At 37.1% G+C, this 19,288-nt stretch overlaps 1 protein-coding gene across 1 annotated transcript; it reads left to right on the top strand.

Annotated features, from left to right (window-relative positions):
• Positions 1 to 219: 219 nt before the first annotated feature.
• Positions 220 to 2,597, top strand: 42sp43 (P43 5S RNA-binding protein). Its single transcript, XM_055052046.1, has 9 exons — positions 220 to 400; positions 474 to 574; positions 640 to 736; positions 840 to 928; positions 1,242 to 1,315; positions 1,414 to 1,494; positions 1,782 to 2,011; positions 2,094 to 2,147; positions 2,213 to 2,597. Exons 1-9 carry the CDS (start codon positions 281 to 283, stop codon positions 2,471 to 2,473), a joined length of 1,107 nt encoding a protein of 368 aa, XP_054908021.1. The 5' UTR covers positions 220 to 280; the 3' UTR covers positions 2,474 to 2,597.
• The last annotated feature ends 16,691 nt before the right edge of the window (positions 2,598 to 19,288 follow it).

Below are 19,288 nucleotides of genomic sequence, written 5' to 3'. Positions count from 1 at the left end.
TTCGGGTTATGAGCATGTAAACCATTTCAACACCTTGTGGCATTTACCTCACTTCTATACTCACCATGAGTCCCATGGTAAGCAGCTGGTGTCTGATGTCAGTGTTCCCTGTTCGGTTAATTAGGTTAATTAGGTCCAGCTTTTGTTTTGAAGTTGAAAAAAAAAAAAAAAAAACCTGACTCACCGGCTGCTCACTAATTAGAGTTAATTGTGTTCGAGATGATATAAGAGAAGCTGTGAAAACGCGGCGGCCTCCCAGCACAAAGACTTTGGATATTGGATGATGATGAACGGTATTCCGGACAGGTCGCCATGGTTCAGCTGTACACACGCTGACTGTGGAGCAACATTCCCAAGGGAGTGGAAGCTGAAGGAACACGAGACTGTGCACACCGGAGCAGTAAGGCAAATGCTTTAAGTAACTCTCGCATCACTTGTTTTAAAACAGGCGCTGGTAACATGCGTCTCCACAGCGCCCGTGTCTGTGCGCCATCGCTGGATGCGGTCGTAGCTTCAAGCGGAAATGCCACCTAAGACGCCACTTGCTTCAGCATGAAGGGAAGAGGCAGTTCCAGTAAGTACACCAAACATAAAATGCACTTCATTAACAGGCACCTCATTCTTATTTCTGGTGTCCAGATGCAATATTACAGGTTGCGCAAAGGCTTTCTTCGTCGCGCACAAGCTGAAAAGGCATATGCGCCTCGCTCATGGAGATAAAGAAAAGATTTTCGAGGTTTGTGTCGGCTACGTTCTCCCACTAGATGGCGACAAAGTAGCGTTCAGTTTGATTCAATTAAGGAACTTGAATAAAAAAAAAAATCTGTTTTCCTTTGTAGTGCAGTCAACCGAATTGCACCCTCAGCTTCAAGAAGCGTAGAATGTTGAAATTGCACTTACAGGAGCATAATGTGCCAGCAGTGTTCAAGTATGTACGAAATTAGCTTTCATTAAAAGAAAATGCTATTTACTACACTTTAACTCAGGGGTGGGCAATCCTGGTCCTCAAGGGCCAGTGTCCTGCAACTCTTGGATGTCTCCAAGAGTTACAGCTGACTGCACCTCCTAAGTGCAGGCAAGTTCTCCAGAGTCCAGCTAATGACCTCATTTGACTCAGGTGTGTTGAAGTAGACTCATCTAAAAGTTGCAGGAGACCGGCCCTCGAGTTGCCCACCCCTGAACTGCTACTTTTTGTAACATTTTCCTAATGTTCAGTGTTTTTTCACTGTCTGGATGCACAGATGTTCTAAAGGTGGATGTTCAAAAACATTCAACTCCCACATTGCCCGCAAAGCCCATGAGAAGAAGCATGCAGGTTTGATTCCTACTGGCTGACTGCTGGCATTTCTTAATCTGTGAAAAGAAGTCTTAAAATGTTCTCAGGAGAAGGTTTTATCTTTTTTGTATTGTTAGGTTATCGCTGCCATCATGATGGCTGCCAGGTGCTTGAACACACCTGGGGAAAACTTCTGAAACACATGGCCAAACACCCAGGTAAAAAAAAATTACTTGCCATGTTTAAAAATGCAGCTGGAACAAGAGCTGGCTCAGACTGTGTTGATAAGCAAACATTAATTTGAGATTTGCAGTTTTGCATGAAATCTTATACCAGAAAGTGACTGGTGCATTATCAAACTTTTAATCACTTTATTAAATGTGATTCAGAAAGTCAAAGGAAATGTGACTTTCTCAATCTGAATAAGCGTTTCTCTTAGGTCAAGTCTGGCTAAAAATCATCATGACTTGGATGCAGCGTCTGATTAATCACTTGTGGTTCACAGCTACTTTTACCTGCTCGGTCTGCAAGAAGGTCTTTAAGAAAGCCGGTTCTCTGCGAAGACACAAACAAAGTCATGCTACCCATAAGCCTGTACTCATGTGTCCAAAAGAGAACTGCCAGGCCTATTTCTCCACGACCTTTAACCTGGAGCACCACATTCGCAAGGTTCACCTTCAGTTGTTGAAGTATAAGTGTTCCTTCCCTGACTGCCTTCGGATGTTTGCCATGAGGGTTGGTGTCCGAAAATGTTGCCTTCATAATAAACATGATTAAATTTTATTAGAATAAAAAATAAGTATGTTTTATCCCACAGGAAAGTTTGCAAAGGCACCTTCTTCGCCATGATCCCACTGCCACCATAATGAAGGTAATGCTTAAAACTATAACCTTTGTTGAGAATTTTTTCATTTTAACTTTATTTTACCCCAACAGAAATGGAAGAGACCAAAGAAAGCCTGGCAGAAGCGCCTGAATGGAAACAGTCAGCCATTGGTCGAGGAGAACCTGGGTCGCCTCTTTGCACTTCGGATGCGAATTTCCAGACGTGCTAAAGTAGAAGCGAACCTCGCGGGCCTGTTCAACGAACGCAAGATCCCTCACTATGTGGACCCAGAAGTCAACCTGCGAGACTTGTTTGGGATCAAGCAGCCCTGTCCTTTTGAGGGCCTAGAGGCTGCACCAGTGAGAAGTTAATGCACACAATGACTGCATTTTGTTTTGTTGGATTAATTGGGGCCCTTTTATTTAGTTTAACTAATTTTATGATTTGAGGACATGGAGAAAACTAAGTTCCTTTATTCTTATATTTCTTGTTCACTGACCCAATAAAGTAAGTTTAACCTAAAGCTGTTATTGACTTGGTATTCTGTTGCAGGGTCTGCCAATCTGTAACAAGTTATCAGCTATTCATTAACCTTTAATTGCAATGGTAAGCATCTTGATTGCCCACTCAAACAGCTGCTGTCCTCCTGCAGCCCTTGTGTGCCTGCTTGAGCTGCAGATTTTGGTTGGCACTCAATAGAAATGAACAAAACTGCACATGACTAAAGGCTGAATCACAGTAACTTTGGGGGTGGATTGGATTAGAACAAAGTCTGCATATTTGGTCAGATGAAGGCTTGAATGTGTTTGAAAAATGGCTTAACATTGTAAAAATAAGACCTGCTAGTTGTGGCTTAAGTAAAAGTGAGTTATTTTAGCTTTCCTGGTCAGTGATGTGCATGTTCTCAAATTGAAATCTTCCAATCAAAATGAAACGAATCAAGTTATAAAGTTGAGTTCAGATTTAGATTAAAATATATTTTCTGATTTAATTTTCAAACTGATATGAATTTGGCCTTTAAGGATGAACATGTTTCTTGAAGCCTTAAAATCTGATTTGTAATGACCTTTAGCAGGTGAAAATAGAATATTTTTTTATCATTGTAGTCTTTGAATAGGTCGTAAGTTTGTTTAAAATGTCTTGTTCAGTGAAGCAGGATCTAATTTCAAAGATCCGCAACTGGCTGACAGATAGTTTGAATGCTGTTTCTCACCCCTATTCTGAAGGTCAATTTCTCCACTTTTCAGCCTCTGGCTATCTGCTCAGCCGCTCCGTAGCCCATACATTAAGTTACAACAGCTGACCTTCATGTTCAGTCGAGCTCACAGTTTCCATTTGCAGATACAGCTAGCTTTAGCTGTTCTCTGAATCATCTAATTGTCTTCGGTGTACTAGCTGTAAAGCTTATTTACAAAGTGAAGATAAAAGCCTCTTAATGACTGCCTCTTCAAGTTAAAATTGCTTTGGATGTGCAGTGTGGCTTTCAGTCAAATGCTAAGGAAAGCTAGATGTTTCAGAAAGGTGAACATTGTTTTTAGCTTAAGCTGAAAAGTTTCTGCTATTATGAAGTTGAGATGTTGCTGGCTTTCATCAGTGGCACAGATACTGTATTTCCTGTTGCAATCAAATAAGCTATTTAGTAAAATCTATGAATTGAACTGTAAACCTCAGCTTTAGGACTGCTTTCAGGAAATGCCATGCCAATTACCCATAAAGCATGACCTTTAACTTTTTAGGGTAGTCTTTACATCTTGTCTCAAAAGCTGGGAGGAATAAATTCGACAGAATCTTTCTCCACCCTGACAGGTTTCAAATGAGATTTCTTTGACTTTAGGCAAGACATACCTTCAGATAATTAAACTTGTGATATTTGCATAAAGAGTACATTAAGTAATTCTAAAAAATATTTTGACATTTACTGAAGAAAAACCACTTCAAACTATTTTCTTAGGATAACATTTCTGCCCCTAGAGTTGCAAAATTTAAGCCAGGTTGTTTGATTAAATTTGCATTAGCTTAATGTTCTACTCTGAAGTTTTGAGGCATAAATTTAATATACTTTGGGTTTTAATAATTTATGTCTCTTTTGTGGGGGCTCAAAATGATGCAAGATGTAGCAAATAAGATCTGTATGAATACATTTTAACATAATAGGGAATTTCTCTGGTCCACCAAACTGGCTGGTTTCTTGGGATAGTTCAATGGGGTTGAGGTGTTTATTTGGCAGTTCACCTGTATTATTCCATTTGTTTTTTGCAATGCCCCAGAATCGGACCTCAAACTGGAACATCAGCATCATGATACCATTGCTGTGTACCACTGCTTGCTCCTGAACACCTTTTAAATTTTTTTCATTTAAAAAGGATATCTTCTTCTTCTGATGAGACATTCACACTCTGAAGACCTCCACATTTATTATTAATCTATTTGAGCCTGTATGTGCAGTTTCTCTGTGTGTATTACAGAAAACACACAATTAAAAAGTATGTATGTTATATTATCAAGCCACAGTGAAAAAAATGGTTCAAAGACATAATTAAATGCTACGAATGAGTGCAAGATCCATGCCAATGATGAAGTAATTTAAATTTCTGCACTACTTCAAAGCCCAAACGATGCAACCCCGTCATATCTGGTTACTTTGGAAAATTCATTATTCAGCTGTGGTGTTTTTAATTTAAATAGTAATCCACTTTTTTCCAGTCTTATTCACAGAAAATCCAAATTTAAAAAAAAAAAAACCTGCACTCTCGCCATGCAAAGAAAACGAAACAAGGCAATAAATCAAAGTAGGTTAACTACAGTCGTCATGTCCTGTTTTAGCCTGCATGTTCCAGAATAGATGACCCAAAACCTTTAACCACTCCAGTTTCTTCTTTTCCCATGGCCTTGTTTTAAGGCTTTTCATAGCAGAAACGCACATGCATGCCAAACCAACAGGAGAAAGTAGATGACGAGAAGACGCCTTCTGCACAGGTGCAAACAAAATCAGCTCCTCTGCCGCCTTCTATTATTATTCCTTACTGTCCTTGGCCTGTTTTACTTTTCTTTTCAACCGGGGCCCTGGTTGAGATTAAGTGAGTTATTTGCTGTAACAATAGTAGCAGGCTGATAGACTTCTTTAAATTATATTAATGTACAATAGTCAATATTTAAGTTTACACAAACCAGTCATATCAAGTTTTTGTTGCGTTACAAAATGAGACCACAATGTGATCTAGCTCAATTCAACTATAAAACAAAACCCTGTTAGCATAAAATGAATGTAATGATCTGGTTACAATAGTGGGAAGCCCTTAAACTAAAACTTTCATGAATACATTTTTAATTTAATATTCCTGTCTTGTTGTGTATACACCTATCTGTAGTAATACTGAATCTGCTAACCAGGAACAAACTGCAACTCTAATTGTATCGCTTTTACATTTTCTCTTTCATCTGAAATCGTAATTTGCAATATGAGTTTGTAATTTGTTACAAGATTTAAAAGAGACTTGTAGTAGAAATGTTTCAGTCATGAGGATGTAAAAACACCATGGTTTTATATATCTACCATGGTGCACTGAAGACAGTCAAAGCAGAGATGCCAACCAGCTGATGGCAATGCTGACGGAGCTCCAGGATTTTCTGCCAAGCTCTGGTTGTGTTCTACATGTGATAAAAATCTTCTCTTTTTTTTCTACATGTCTGGACAAATTAGTAGGAGTACAAACCTTCCAAAGAAAACATTTAAGCTTGGCTAAAATTGGCCTGATGAAACCAAACTGAACTTTGAGTCAAGTTCATTTGACTCAAGATATGCTTAATGCAAAAACAACTCAACAATCCTCAGAGAAAATCACAGAGGTGGCAGCATAATTTATGGAACTGTTATCTTTTCAAAACACTAAACGTTCCAAATGCTGTCCAGTTTTTGTCCATAATTAAATTAATTAAGCTCATTTCATTAATTAATGAAAATATTTGCAACAAAATTGCAGTTTTAGCATCACAGTGAAACTGTGACAATAAGTGACGATACAATACGACAATAAGACAATAAGTGTCTGATACTTTTGTAAAACTTTTGGAAAATACATTCAAAATGTCAGATGCTGACATTTCTATCAAAAATACAAACTGATGGAAAAAGGCAAAATGTACTTATTTCAAGATTCATAAGCATAATAAGTTATTGCCTTGATAAATGTCACGTTTGGACTAAATTTCGATATTGACTCATTATTTCATCACAGAACGTAGCATTTTAATAAGGTTAGGAAAAAAATCTGCAGTGAAAAAGTGGGACGAAATGAATGTTCACAATGTTTTCCTATCTGATCAAAAGCTTACATTTTAATCAAAGAATTTCTTGACCTTTCTTAAAAGTTTAAAGAAGGTGGATTTTAAACTAATCAGAAATTCTAAGATCAAATTTTACTCTTAAGAAGGGGAACTAATGCAGAGGATGGATCCATACTCTCAAGTTCGTTTGAAAATGTCCTCTTGGCTTTGGCAATCTACCACAGTCAAACAGAACAGAGAATGCCTTGTGTGGTCCAAAACCAGGCTGCTGTGTCGCCTTTTACTTGAAGCTGACTCTGGTATTAGTGGTTACCCACTATGCAGATTCTTGTGGAACATGATGTACAAGGCAAAAGCAAGCCTTGCTAGTAAAGCTGAGGCTTATCTTCCCGGCTTAATTGGATGTGGGGGGAGAAAGAAACAGTTCAGCAACTAATAGACAACTTCAATCAGGCCTGGTTCTGATCAGACAAACAAGGCTTCTTGTGGTTCTGATTCTTTCTGAGACTGATTCTCAGTTTCTGTCTCAGTCATAGTGAGACGTCGCCACAACTAGTCAGCCAATCAGAGATGGAATTTGGTGAACATATTGCATTACATAACCAATCGGAAACAACTGAAACTTATTTTCATTCCTCATTTCTTCGAAAAAAATAGAAACTATTTTTAAAAAGTTGTGTCTGTGCTTGGTATAAAAGTAGATTGAAAATCCTCCCCATAATTTTGGACTTGATTGGCAAGATTTGTCTTGCATTTACACTCCTGTATCTACTGCAAACTGCAGAATAAATCTGGAGAATATGGTGTACTGTCAGTGCTGATAAGCATAATAAAAAATGCTGAAAATGGATTCTGTGCTGGCCTTCATGCTTTTAATTAATCTAAAATGCGACATTAAAGAAGTGGACTTACCGGATTCACTGGCATATCTGTACAGTACTTGCTGATGGCTGGAAATGACTGTGACTCCCAATTGACGGCTTATTTCCGCTTTCTCCACCTCCATACATAAATAAATGCAGCTTGCAAAGCAGTACATGTGCACACCTGCTTGGTGTAAATTCTCCAGAGGGTTTTCTGCTGTCTCAACAAAATATATACTTGGGAAAAACAGATTGCTTTGTAATCAGATTGCTGAAATAATTTCAAGAAAGGTTACATTTTCATCCTGTTGTTTGTGTTTCAAACTGCATGCAGCACTCACAGAAATTAGTGGTAATTTTTGACTGGATTAGGTCATTAGGTTGACAATTTCATTTGGTTGCATTCATTGTGAGGCACAAATGTAAAAAATTATGGAACTTTTGATTCCAACGAGAAAAAAAGCTAAATTAAAACTTCTGACACACAAATTGGATTTTATTTTGAAAGTAAGATTAAAACGAGTCATTCAAAAGACCAACTTTTACCCTTTCTAGATCCCACAGAAGTGACCTTTTATTGCACTAATATGCCATTTATTTCTCCTGTGTCTTGTTCCCCAGGCTGTGTTTGAGGTGTCTTATCCTGACTTTACCCACTGTTTGGTTCAAGGGAAAGTTTTATAGTACAGCAACTCCATTAGCAATAATAAAACTTCAATATAGTAGAGACAGCATGTGAACTAATAAAGCTCTGTGGTGTATTGTATCATATATGGTGGCAAAAATTTACCAACGCAAAAATGATCTGGTTTTCAAATGGGCTTTGCAGGCAGGAGTCCTCAGTTTCTAGGAAACTGGAACAGACACAGCAGTGACCAGCAAGCTGAAAGTCATCCAAGAAGACAGAGATTGAAAGTGTTTGTTTTATTTTTTTTTCCTCACACAGTCTGATATTTGCGTGGAAGCTTTTTTCTCCACTGGACCACTGCATAATTGACTATTTTGTCCTGCACATTAAGTCAACTGGCAGGACAAGAAACGTCATGCTTTCCCGGTAACCCTGTTGTTATAAAACAGGATGTTTATCATTTCATTTAATCATTAAATAATCCCTTGGTAAATCTCTTTCTTTTCTCCACTTATCTTGATAAGGTGATTTTTCACAGTAAAATGATTTTTCTTTAAGCATTGCTGCCTTTTTGTGCTGTCATGAAAAATGACATGAAGAAGAAAATGTGAAGTGGGCAGAATGAGCTAAGGAAATCTGTCTTTCTAATGGTGAAGCACTGACATTTCGCATTTAATGACAAATTATTCTGTATCTTCTGTCATACTCACAGCTGATGCTTGTAGTGGGTAGCATGAATTAGATGCTTGTAAAATTCCTATTAACCACAACAAGCGTAAGTCTTTCTCTACTTGCCAGGTTTGATAGTTTGAAAAAAATGCCAGGAAAAATAGATTCTTCTCTGTCCTGCCATCACAAATGTAATGATATGGAAACTGGGAGCTGAAGTTGAACTTTGACTGGAATTGCATGTTTTGGTCATGAAACAAAAGATGATAAAAAAAAGCTCTTTATGTGCACTGTTGAGTACGATGGTCGGTCCTGGTTATATTTCATATGTTGTGGTAACCCTCAGCATCATGTGTTTCAGTAAACGTCTGGTGGACTCTGCCTGACAACTGGACATGGGTCATCAGTCAAAGGTCCCAAAGTTGGCAAGGTTAAAGGGCCTAACAAGCAAACAAACCAAAGGAATTATGAAAAATATCTTAGAAAGACTGAAATACAAATAAATGGATGAAGAAAAAAGTTACCAAAGTAAAACTTTTGTGGCTGTTTTGAAAGCCTAGAGAACTGCTGCTCCAAAAATAAGCAGTCTTGCTAATTTAATGTCATATATAGAGAAGTTAAAGGCTGCTGCTTTTTCAAGCTGCTTTAAAGTCAGTACTCATTCACTGTGACACGAATCTGTGTAACTCAGTCACCAATACAAACAGAGCAGCTCTAAATGACATGCTGACATGATTTATGTCCGGAGAGTATCGGAGCCATTTTGATCCAATTAGCAGTGATTTTCTCAGCCGATGATCTGTGTTTCCAGAGATGAGATCTGATAACCAGACACACAAATCTGGGTTTGATTACACTTCCTTTTGTTGACATGCACATTACGACCTCCAGTGATGTCCTCATTTCCTCATATTCATTGTGTCTGCTGCTTCATCTATCAAAGTCTGGGCCTTTGATAAGGACCCTGTACTCGAGTCGAGCTCCATCAGTAATTAAAAGTGCTACAAGCGATCAAATCAGGGAGTGTGACAGTTGTCTTGTTTTACAACGCGTTGAGGTGAAGAAAGCTTGTGCTGCCATGTAGTCATTCATCCCAGAGGTTAGATAATAAAAATGTGATTGAATCAACTGTGACATTGCTTAGACCTTTTTGCTTCAACTTGTTTTTGAACTTTTCACATTGGATTAGTCCGAGACACACAAGTTTTTTTTTGATTGACTCTAAACAGGTTTTAATTCACCATAAATGAAAATGCGCCAAGAGGAACATGGACGAGTGTTCATTAGCAGGCATGTCGCTCAATGTGATTAGTTTTTATGAGCTCAGGGAAAGGTCACATGAACCAGAAAATTGAAAGAAACATGTTACATATTTTGCAATCTGTTCATCCCTTCTGGGAAATGTTTTCAGAAAATGTAATTGAGTGTGCATTGCATGAAATGAACATTGGGAAGGCAGGACAACAGTAACCGGAAGACCAGACGGAATAACAAAATTAATCTGGAATTGAAATAATACACAAAAATTACTAGTTGAGCTATTTTTCCCCTTTAAGAGTCTTACTTACTCAAGATGATCAAAAATCTGATTCACCCAATGACAGAGTTGTTGATGCAATTTACTAATGAGAAGATTTAAAATTATTTTGCTCAGATAGGTAGGCATAGCAATGAAGGCAATGTGCCAACACAATGCAGATTTAAAATGCTACGTTTTGATTATTTTTTTGCTAAAATGCTTTGCTTTTGGATAAAAATTACATTATTTTCTCATTATTAGCTTTGTGGATATGTTGTTGGATATGTACTGTGGTTTGTGCATGGCAGTGATATGACAAAACTCCTTTGACTGAAATCTATTTTTAATATACAGTGTTTCCTGTTGCAGAGGTATGAAAGCAACTGCAAGACAGGGGTTTCACTGTGTTTTACTGTATTTGGTGTGTTCTTTTTTCATTGTCTATAAATAAACGGCTACTCTACATTCCCAGAGAGATCTACTGTCTGTCGACAGAACTTCATCCAGAATGACTTCTGTGACGTCCTCAGGCTCATCTGTGGGGGAAAAGAGGGACGAACACAGCTCCGGATGGGAAATACGAGCAGACAACTTGGCATTTTACCTTTAGTTTACTTCTTTTGAAGGCTAAAACACAAAGCTGTTTTACCTCAAGGAAAGCCAAGCAACATAACAAACAGAACCTCTAAAACACACAGTTGATACTGAATTTAGTAAAAAATGAGGAAAAAGTTGCAACTGGACACATTAATTAAACAAGACAGCTCTCTGCCTTAAAACCAATCTGCTACATGGTTTCATAACAACAAACTGCAGCTTAAATGTACTTATAAAGCTAAATACTATTGAGGCAAACGTTTGTCCTGCAGGGCATAGACTTAAGCTATCTCTGCAGATAGCTGCAGCCCGGCTTGATTTTCTTTGGATGTCTTCTGCAGTAACTGTTCCACAATCTCTGTTGACCTTTGTAGCCTTCTCTCATTTATTTTCTGCTCAGGAAACCTGCTCCTGAAATGTGTTGCCAAAATTTTCCACCTTTTCAACTGTCCAATCACGAATCTTTTGTTTTTATTGTGAGAAACATCACAAATAATCACATTTTATTTGGGATTCATTTAGCAAAGTTATTGTCATCAAGCTGCCATAGTTAATCTCTTTTTACAGAGTTAAGTAATCTGTCATGAATTAATTCATATCTTGTAGTTTTGCATTTGGAGTTCATAATGTTTTCGATATGCTCTGCATGTACTTTTTCTTAATTTTTCTCTCCATAAAGTGATTGTTATGTTAAACATTCAGAAAGCATCAGTGCAGTTGTAACAAAAGGGTCTTGCAGATTTATAGCTACTCCCCCACAAACATTTAAGCTATTAAATGTGCATTGCAGTAAAACAAATGGCAACATATTTATGTCTGTGAATGAGCTAAAAAATTAACCAAATTGTTTGAGGAGTATGACATCTAATGTTTCCTCCTCTTTCAAGACCTTCCATATGATCTTATGTATTTGTTGGCTAAAATAAAGGTCATTTTTGCAGAAAGAATGATGGTGAGTTGTACACTGTAGCAGCTTTGTGTGTGTGTGTGTGCATATGTGTGTTGCAGCAGTTCCAGCTCATAGAGCAACTCCTTGCCACAAGCAAAACCTCTGGCTGCCAACTCTAGAGAAGAGCTGCAAGAAAGTGAAAGAGGGCTCAATGGGAAGCCTGGAGCTCATGTTTCTTTAATAAAGCATATCATTCGCTTTGTGTTTGTGTGTATGTGTGTGTGTGAGGACACGCACGACGGGGTTCGCAGTTGCCTTTAATTAAAGGGAGAATGTGTCGAACAAATGTAAGGGCAATCACTGATTCAAGGGAGCATCCGCACTGGTCTCCCTCTAATCAGCGTTGATCAGGGACAGAACAGAAGACTGATGAGTCAGTGTCCAGTTTGAAACATCAGTCATCATTACTGACTGAACGCTGAATCAAAGTCAGAACAACGTCCTCTGGTCGTTGTACTTTCTGCAAATCTGTCTCCCCCCTCTATCAGTCACTCCCAGACATCGCGTGTATAATAAGCTCTGACTTTTCTCTGGTCGTGGAGGGACTCACTCCCCATCTGCATGTGGTGAACTCCATCCAGCATGTTCACATCTGCAAAAAGGGCAGCTTTTTACTCTGCTAAGAAACACTTGGGTCAGCAACTTCATCCATAAAGGGACAGTATGATGTAAAATTGACTTTTCTGTGCTTTTTTGAACATACAGGGAGTGTTGCCTTGATTCTTTCATGCATGTTTGAGAAATCCCTTAATTTCTCGTGGTAACCATTCAGCTGGTGCTGCTGTCACAGGGTTAAAAGAGGAGCCATGTTGTAATGACTTTTTGAAGACAGAGTTTCAGAAAAAGCCAGAGTTTTTAAAGAGACAGAAGCCCAATTTACAGTATTTTGATGACATCTGAAAGTAAATAGTTACTTCATTGTGCTACAGAATGGCACTATGTGCCTGGAAAACATGTAATAATGCCCATTTACAGAAGTTCATTTAATTTAGTTGGTCAAGATATAGTTGACAACCAACTTCAGGATTGTTAGGAACTCATTTTCTTTTTTTTTTGAGGCTCCAGTCTTCTTTGTAGTTCATTATACATAGTATTGCTAATTCTTTGAGTAATCTTTATTAAAAGACTTAAATCATAAAGAAATTTGAATATTTGTAGTCTCTTCTAGGGTAAATGATCAAGAATTAATGTAATATTTTGTCAAGGTCTTTTAAATGTATTTTATGAGGATTTTATCTGATAGATTTGCTTAAAGAGGTGCATTATTGAGAAATTGAAGGAAAATGAACAAATGTCAAAAAGTTTTTATAAATAAAAATAAGAAATGTGTGAAATGCATTTGAATTTAGCCTTGTGTACTCTGATGGTCCTAAGCAAAATCAAGCACAACCAATTGCCCAGATGTGACTCAAACTAGTTAATAGAGTCCAGCTGTGTGTAATTTAATCTCAGCTGCTCTATGATGGCCTCAGATGTATATTGGAGAACATTAGTGAACAAATAGCATCATAAAGACCAACAATAAAGTTGCGGTGAAGTTTGAAGCAGGGTAAGGTTATAAAGTGATGTGCCTTGGAAATCTCCCAGAGCACTTTTCAATTCAACATCTAAAATGAGGCGATTGCACACTTAATAAGCCTTCCAGCTAAACTAACTCGCTCGGTAAGAAGAAAATTCATTTTAATCAAGTGCTGGGGGAAGAACTCATTTAAAAGGTGCTTTCGAGGACTGGACTTACCCACCTCTGGTCTAGATCAAACCACAAATCTATGTGTAAATGGTCCAGTCAAAGCCCAGTCCTAAGTCCTATAGAGATTTGGAGGTAAAAATTTAATTTTCTCACATACAATTAATCTAATCTGATTAAGCCAATTTGCAGAATTGGTAGAAATATACTCTGAGAGACTTGCAACTGTAATTTAAGAAGAAGGTTGTTTATTTCTTGATGAATGGATTCAATTGTTAGACTTTTAAAGCTTCTTTTTGAGGAAATAAATTAAAACCTGCAGAGCTAATACTTACAATGAAATATCATCTTCATTTAGACTAGCCCCATATTCTAGTTACAAGAACCTTTCAAAGATTTAGTTTTTGTTACGACGTTCACTTCTCATGCCAGATGTTTGCACAAATACAAATATATGAACATTTCTTTTGAACATTTTTTGTTCTCACAGAACCAAATAGTTTCTGAAGGAAAAGCCTCCTCAGCTGTAAGCGCTGTCAGCAAACAGAAACATCAAAAGATGATTTGGATGTTTTTCTTGCCTCCTAAAAGCAGGAATTTCCAGCAGTCCAATCTTCTTTATAACCTCTCAGATGCTTTGTTTTGAAGCACTCACAAATCACTGCTTAAATTTGTAGCACGGCTGAAAGACGAGGTTTCATTATTATTTGTATTTTTGAAATTGCTTGGATGAAAAAACCTTCAGTTGTGTCACCTAAAGCCACTTCGAATTTTATTCTTCTCCAAATTAATAAAGTGACTTTTTTGACCGATTTGCTGCATGTCGGCCTTGAGCCTGTCATCTTGAGTGATTTAGATATTTCGTTTTATTAAACAAGCCTGCTCACTGATTGTCTTTCTGTACCCTTAATGACATTTTGTTGTTTTCTTTTGAACAAAATGAAAAAAACATGAATGGAATTGGAGGTGGTGTACAACCAGAATGGGAAAATGACTTTCAGTCCAGCCTCTGTGCTATTTTCACACTACATGTATACAATCACAAGATACAGTAAATTGCTTTTGCCTCTCTTTGTAACTGCACCGTCATTTGCATATAGCTTGAAGTAAAGGACAGTTTATTGCACTACATTTGCTCCCTGTGTGGGTGACAAAGAAGCGATAATAGTATGTTGTTTCCAACACTGAGGAAATAATTCTTTACATTTCTATCAGGCAGTATCATGGACAGGTCATTTCATGTGGGAGTGGATATTTTCATGTTGGAAGCCTCTGATTACCTGCTATTCCTAGAAAAACCATCCATTTAATTGCCTCTATTTCTTGCCTTTGGATTCTCTAGACAGCTGCTTTTGTTTGCATGTGTTTCTTCTGCTACATAGAATCTGAAGGTGTGAAAACTACATTATGTACAAATAAAAAATATCAACCGAACGAGAGCTTCTGCATAGTGTGTGTATGAAGGTTGGTCAGATATGTGGAAGGCATTATATTTAATGCAGTTTATGTTTAGCATTTTTGAGCATAGTAATTTATATTTTATGTGAAGACATCATATGAGGTCTAAGATGCAGATTCTAGTTGAAGCTAATTTGTTATTTCTAAGGAATAACATGCAAGCATCTGTGCCTATTTGGCCTTGATTAATAATAATATTAATTATAATCATAATAAAAATACATTTCAAGACACCCATTGGCATTTTACAAGGAATAAAACAAGAATACACAACAAATGAAAAGGAATTAAACCACACAATGTTTGAAGCTTTCACCAGCAAAAAAAAAAGTGCTCCATAATATTTGTTGTAGTTTTAAATTGAATGACAGAGGACAAAAATTAAAAATCATTGTCAGTCATGCATTAAATAATTTGTGTTCTTCCTCTGATTTATACTGAATTCTAATAAAAGCAAATCAAAGAACATCCTTTGACATGCTTACAGTCCAAAATCAGATATCTTTTTCATTTCTAATTAATTAAAATGGAAAAAAAATGTTTTTGTAGAATTTGTTGTAAAAGGCAGTCATTTCTTCAAAGCTTTGTTTTCAGGTGTTTTCTTTTTTCCCCTCCTTGCACAATATTTCTGAAACAACACAAGCATTTGGCTGGTTTTCCACTCATTTTCAGTTCAGAATACGATCCTTGTCAAACACATTTCTGGTTGATACTCCATCCATTCCAAACTATTAAATATTTAGCTATAACAGGATCTAACACTTTATGGATGAGAGGGTGTTGTATTTACCAAGAAAAGGCAATTTAACAAGTAGCCCACTTTAAACCTGATATTTTGTCTCCTTTAGTATTCCACAAAATACATGTTCTCCCATTCCAGATATGTGAAGCTCTTTGAAAAGAAGAAAAAAAAGTGTAGAAGTTGTAGTTAAAGTAAATATAAAGGTTTTTAAGCATATCTTTGTGTTCTCTTACATAGGCTTGCTTGATTGTCGTCATAAGTGTTGTCTTCATCATTGTTGGGATATGAGTTATAATCCTTTGATCAGCACGGATGAAAGATAAATGGGATGGACGTGTTCAGTACAGCAGCTGATGCTCTTTCTCTCTCTCTCTCTCTCTCTCTTTCTGTGGTTCAGTGTTCACCTGCACTGAGCTGCTGAGGATGTTAGTCCTGAAACTCTCTGGGAGGCAACTCGAAAGGTTGAGGATGTAATAACAACAGCGGGGGACACTGCATGAATAATGATGGCAGACAGTTATTATACAGGAGCACAAGCAGGGTGTGTGTCGGGTCAGCCGGTGTGATGGGTAACCAAATTTTATAAATGACCACTTTTACACCAGGCCTTCATTATTTCCCTCCGTTTACTACCTCAGTAAGTGGACATTATGGCCAAGCTGTGGCTGAGCTGCCAGGAGAAATGAGTCATTATTAATAGGCTGTTTCGCTCTACGAAGCTTCATCGCATCCTCTTATTTTTCTCTATGATTCAGTCAGGTGAGGTGTGGGTTGATTTTTAAAATAGCTTAATAAGAAGTAATGACAGAAACTACAGTTATGATGGCAGTGACAGAAACTGATGGAAGAGGTAAGGGAAATAGAGTCAAGAGCCCAGTGATTGGGTCTAAGACTCTGGTGAGCGAAGTCTGCAAAACCGGAGGAAGGAAGGAGGAAGGGAGCGATGGAGAGGTGGACCATGCCAGAGAAAGATTAAATGAGATTGTTTTGGCAGAGGGAGAGAAAGATTGGACTGTTCAGCTTTCTCCCACACTGGCAAAGTTTCATCAGGCTGAGAAGACTTGCTGTGCTCTGAGTCACAGCAGATGGGTAGTTCTGTCAAGTGCTAATAGAGGTGTGCAGCAGCCACTCTTGGTGGTAAAATCAACCAACGAGCTCTTCTGTCAAAATGCAATCTACTGTTTTTGAAGCTGTTCACTCCTAAGAGTTCAACTCCACAGCACCAAAAGACAATAACTGAAAAAGTCCGTATTAAATATCAACATATCATGAACTGATATGTACAACACATTGAAATTTTTCCAACACATCAAATAAATTTTTATATCTGTATATATTTTATATTATCAGATAGCCATAGTAAATACAACATTGACTATTCTGTTGAATAGAGGGGAAAAAATACAAATCAAGTCTTATACGTCGAATCACATCACTCTCATTTAACCTGAAATAAAGCAGTCAAAAAAAAAAAAAAAAAGCAACAGGTGAGAAATAAAGTAATTGACATCTTTCTGTCTGGAAAGTGCAAAAAAAAAAAAAAAAAAAAAAAAGCCATTTCTATGGCTTTGAGAGCCATTATCCAGTAACGGAAAAACTATGAACAGTAGTTCTCAGGAATCAGCCCTTTCCAACCAAAGAACACATCACCAAAAAAGTCAAGATCTCACAACAGAACTGAAAACAAAATCTGAGGCAAGCTGACCACACTTGACACATCTAAAGATAAAGTTCACGATTCTACAAAAAAAAAAAAAAAAAAGAGAGAGAGAGAGAGAGACTGGGCAAACATGGTTTCCTTTTGGCACAAAAGACAAAAAAATCACTCCCAAAAAGAACACAAAGGCCTAGCTCTTGTTCCAAAAAAACACATCTTGACAGACCTCAAGACATCATATCAACAAATGGTGGTCATCTGGGCCTGCTTTGCTGCTTTAGGACTTGTACAACTTGCTGTAATTGACTGAACCACAAATTTCCCTAAAGGAAAGAACGTTAAGCTCAAGCGCATTTTTATTACGTAGCAGGACAATGATCCAAAGAACACCAGCAAATCCACTCTGAGCGGATGCAAAACAAAACGTAGGATTTTGAGTGCCCTTGTTAAAGTCCGGACGTAAATCCGATTCAGATGGTGTGGCACGTAATTAAAGTTTTTATGCTTTTAAACCCTCCAGTATGGCTGGAGTGAAAATAATAATGCAAAGAGTGAAAAATTCCTCCGCAGCAATTTCAAAGACTTTGTTATCACAAATGTTTGATGGCTGTTCTTTTCCCCAAGCAGTAAACAAACAGTTACTGAGTTTACAGGACAATTACTTTTTCACATAGGGGCCAGCCTGCTTTGTATAGGTTTGTTTTAATCATCATTTGAAAATTGTATTTTGTATTTATCCTGGTTGTATTTGTCTTGTATTAAAATTTCTTAGATTTTCTGAAACATAATCCCTTACAGAAGTTATCTGTACGGGAGCAAACAGAAAACAAAAAGAAATGAAACTCTTTGATCCATTTCTCCCAGTTATTTAGGAAAAACAAAAAGAATTGTAAGTGAACGAGGGATATAATGACGAAAGCATTCCATGATTAGACACTTTCAGATGTGGGAGTGGTTTGAACATGTTTTCTTCCCCTGCAGAATTTAATAACTTCATATTTCTGCTTACATTTTGCTTCCAAAGAGCCAGACGAATCGCAATCAACAAAGTGGTCAATGGTTTTCCAGCCTTTCTAAAGGACTTTTATCAATTTACTTTGAGCTTTTCCTGTTTAATCGGACAAACATTACCCAAATGCCATTTTTTAGAAAAACTGCAGGCACAGGACCTGAGATGTGCATCTTTCTCCACTCAATCATTCACCTCATGCCAAGATTTCAGCAAATGGTTCTTTAGTTAATGGATGAAATAGTACTTTGTATTTGAACTCTGACTTATTGCTTTGGTTTTTTGTATATACTGTATATATTTCTATGTCTGAAAAATAAGACATAGATTTAAGTGGCTCAACAATAACAAAAAAAAAAAAATTGTAATAGGAAATCAGCAAAAAGCTCAAAAGTTACCTACAAATAAATAAATAAAAATTAAATAAACTTTCAAGATATCAAACAGTCTTTCCCATATCATAATGGAGTGTTGCTTCTTAATCAAAGTTTAAATAAATAGGACATGAGTTTTGTCCTTAAATGTATTTATTTGGGATATTTTTGTATTTATTTATAAAAATAATGGCATTTGGTTCCTCCGAAGCAACCAAATACAGTGGAAAAGGCTCATAATTCTGTAAGTTATTATGTGATTAAATAACTTTACTGTTTCCTTTCAACAATAAACTTTTTTCAATTGGAAGTTAATATCAATGTTGTATTAAACCTCAATACACACAAGAAACACAGCAGATAAAAATACTCTTAATTCTGATATAAACTGTGATGCACACTGATAACAAAATCCTGATTGTCGAAATAAAACACCAAATAATTAAAACAAAAGTCTGCTGATAGTAAAAGATGTTATCGCTTCTCTGATTTATGTAGCTGTGTGTAACATGGTAAACAGGCCTTAATTACACTCCCTCCTGCAGTGCCATTATGTGCTATTTATACTGCAGATGTCTTGAGCATCAGTCTGGCATTCCTCTGTGCACAACAATGTGAGTTTGTGGCTGCAGGATGGTGCATTATGCATGGACAGCACTAAAAGAGAAGTGGCCTCATTTAGCACAAACACACAAGCAGAAAAACACCAGAAGCTCTGCCTTCTGTGTAGTGGATCCAAAAGATCATCAA

The sequence above is a fragment of the Poeciliopsis prolifica genome, unplaced genomic scaffold (assembly GCF_027474105.1).
Source record: "Poeciliopsis prolifica strain line A6 unplaced genomic scaffold, Auburn_PproV2 SCAFFOLD034, whole genome shotgun sequence".
Classification (NCBI taxonomy): Eukaryota; Metazoa; Chordata; class Actinopteri; order Cyprinodontiformes; family Poeciliidae; genus Poeciliopsis; species Poeciliopsis prolifica.
Note: the sequence above shows the minus strand (reverse complement) of the source record. Positions and strands in the feature narration are given on the sequence as shown.

Bases quoted from the DNA above. Each gene is read 5' to 3' on its own strand.
- 42sp43 (XM_055052046.1), top strand. From the start codon at position 281: ATGATGATGAACGGTATTCCGGACAGGTCGCCATGGTTCAGCTGTACA. The intron at 575-639 runs GTAAGTACACCA...TCTGGTGTCCAG, and splicing joins GAAGGGAAGAGGCAGTTCCA to ATGCAATATTACAGGTTGCG. The intron at 1,495-1,781 runs GTAAAAAAAAAT...TGTGGTTCACAG, and splicing joins ACACATGGCCAAACACCCAG to CTACTTTTACCTGCTCGGTC.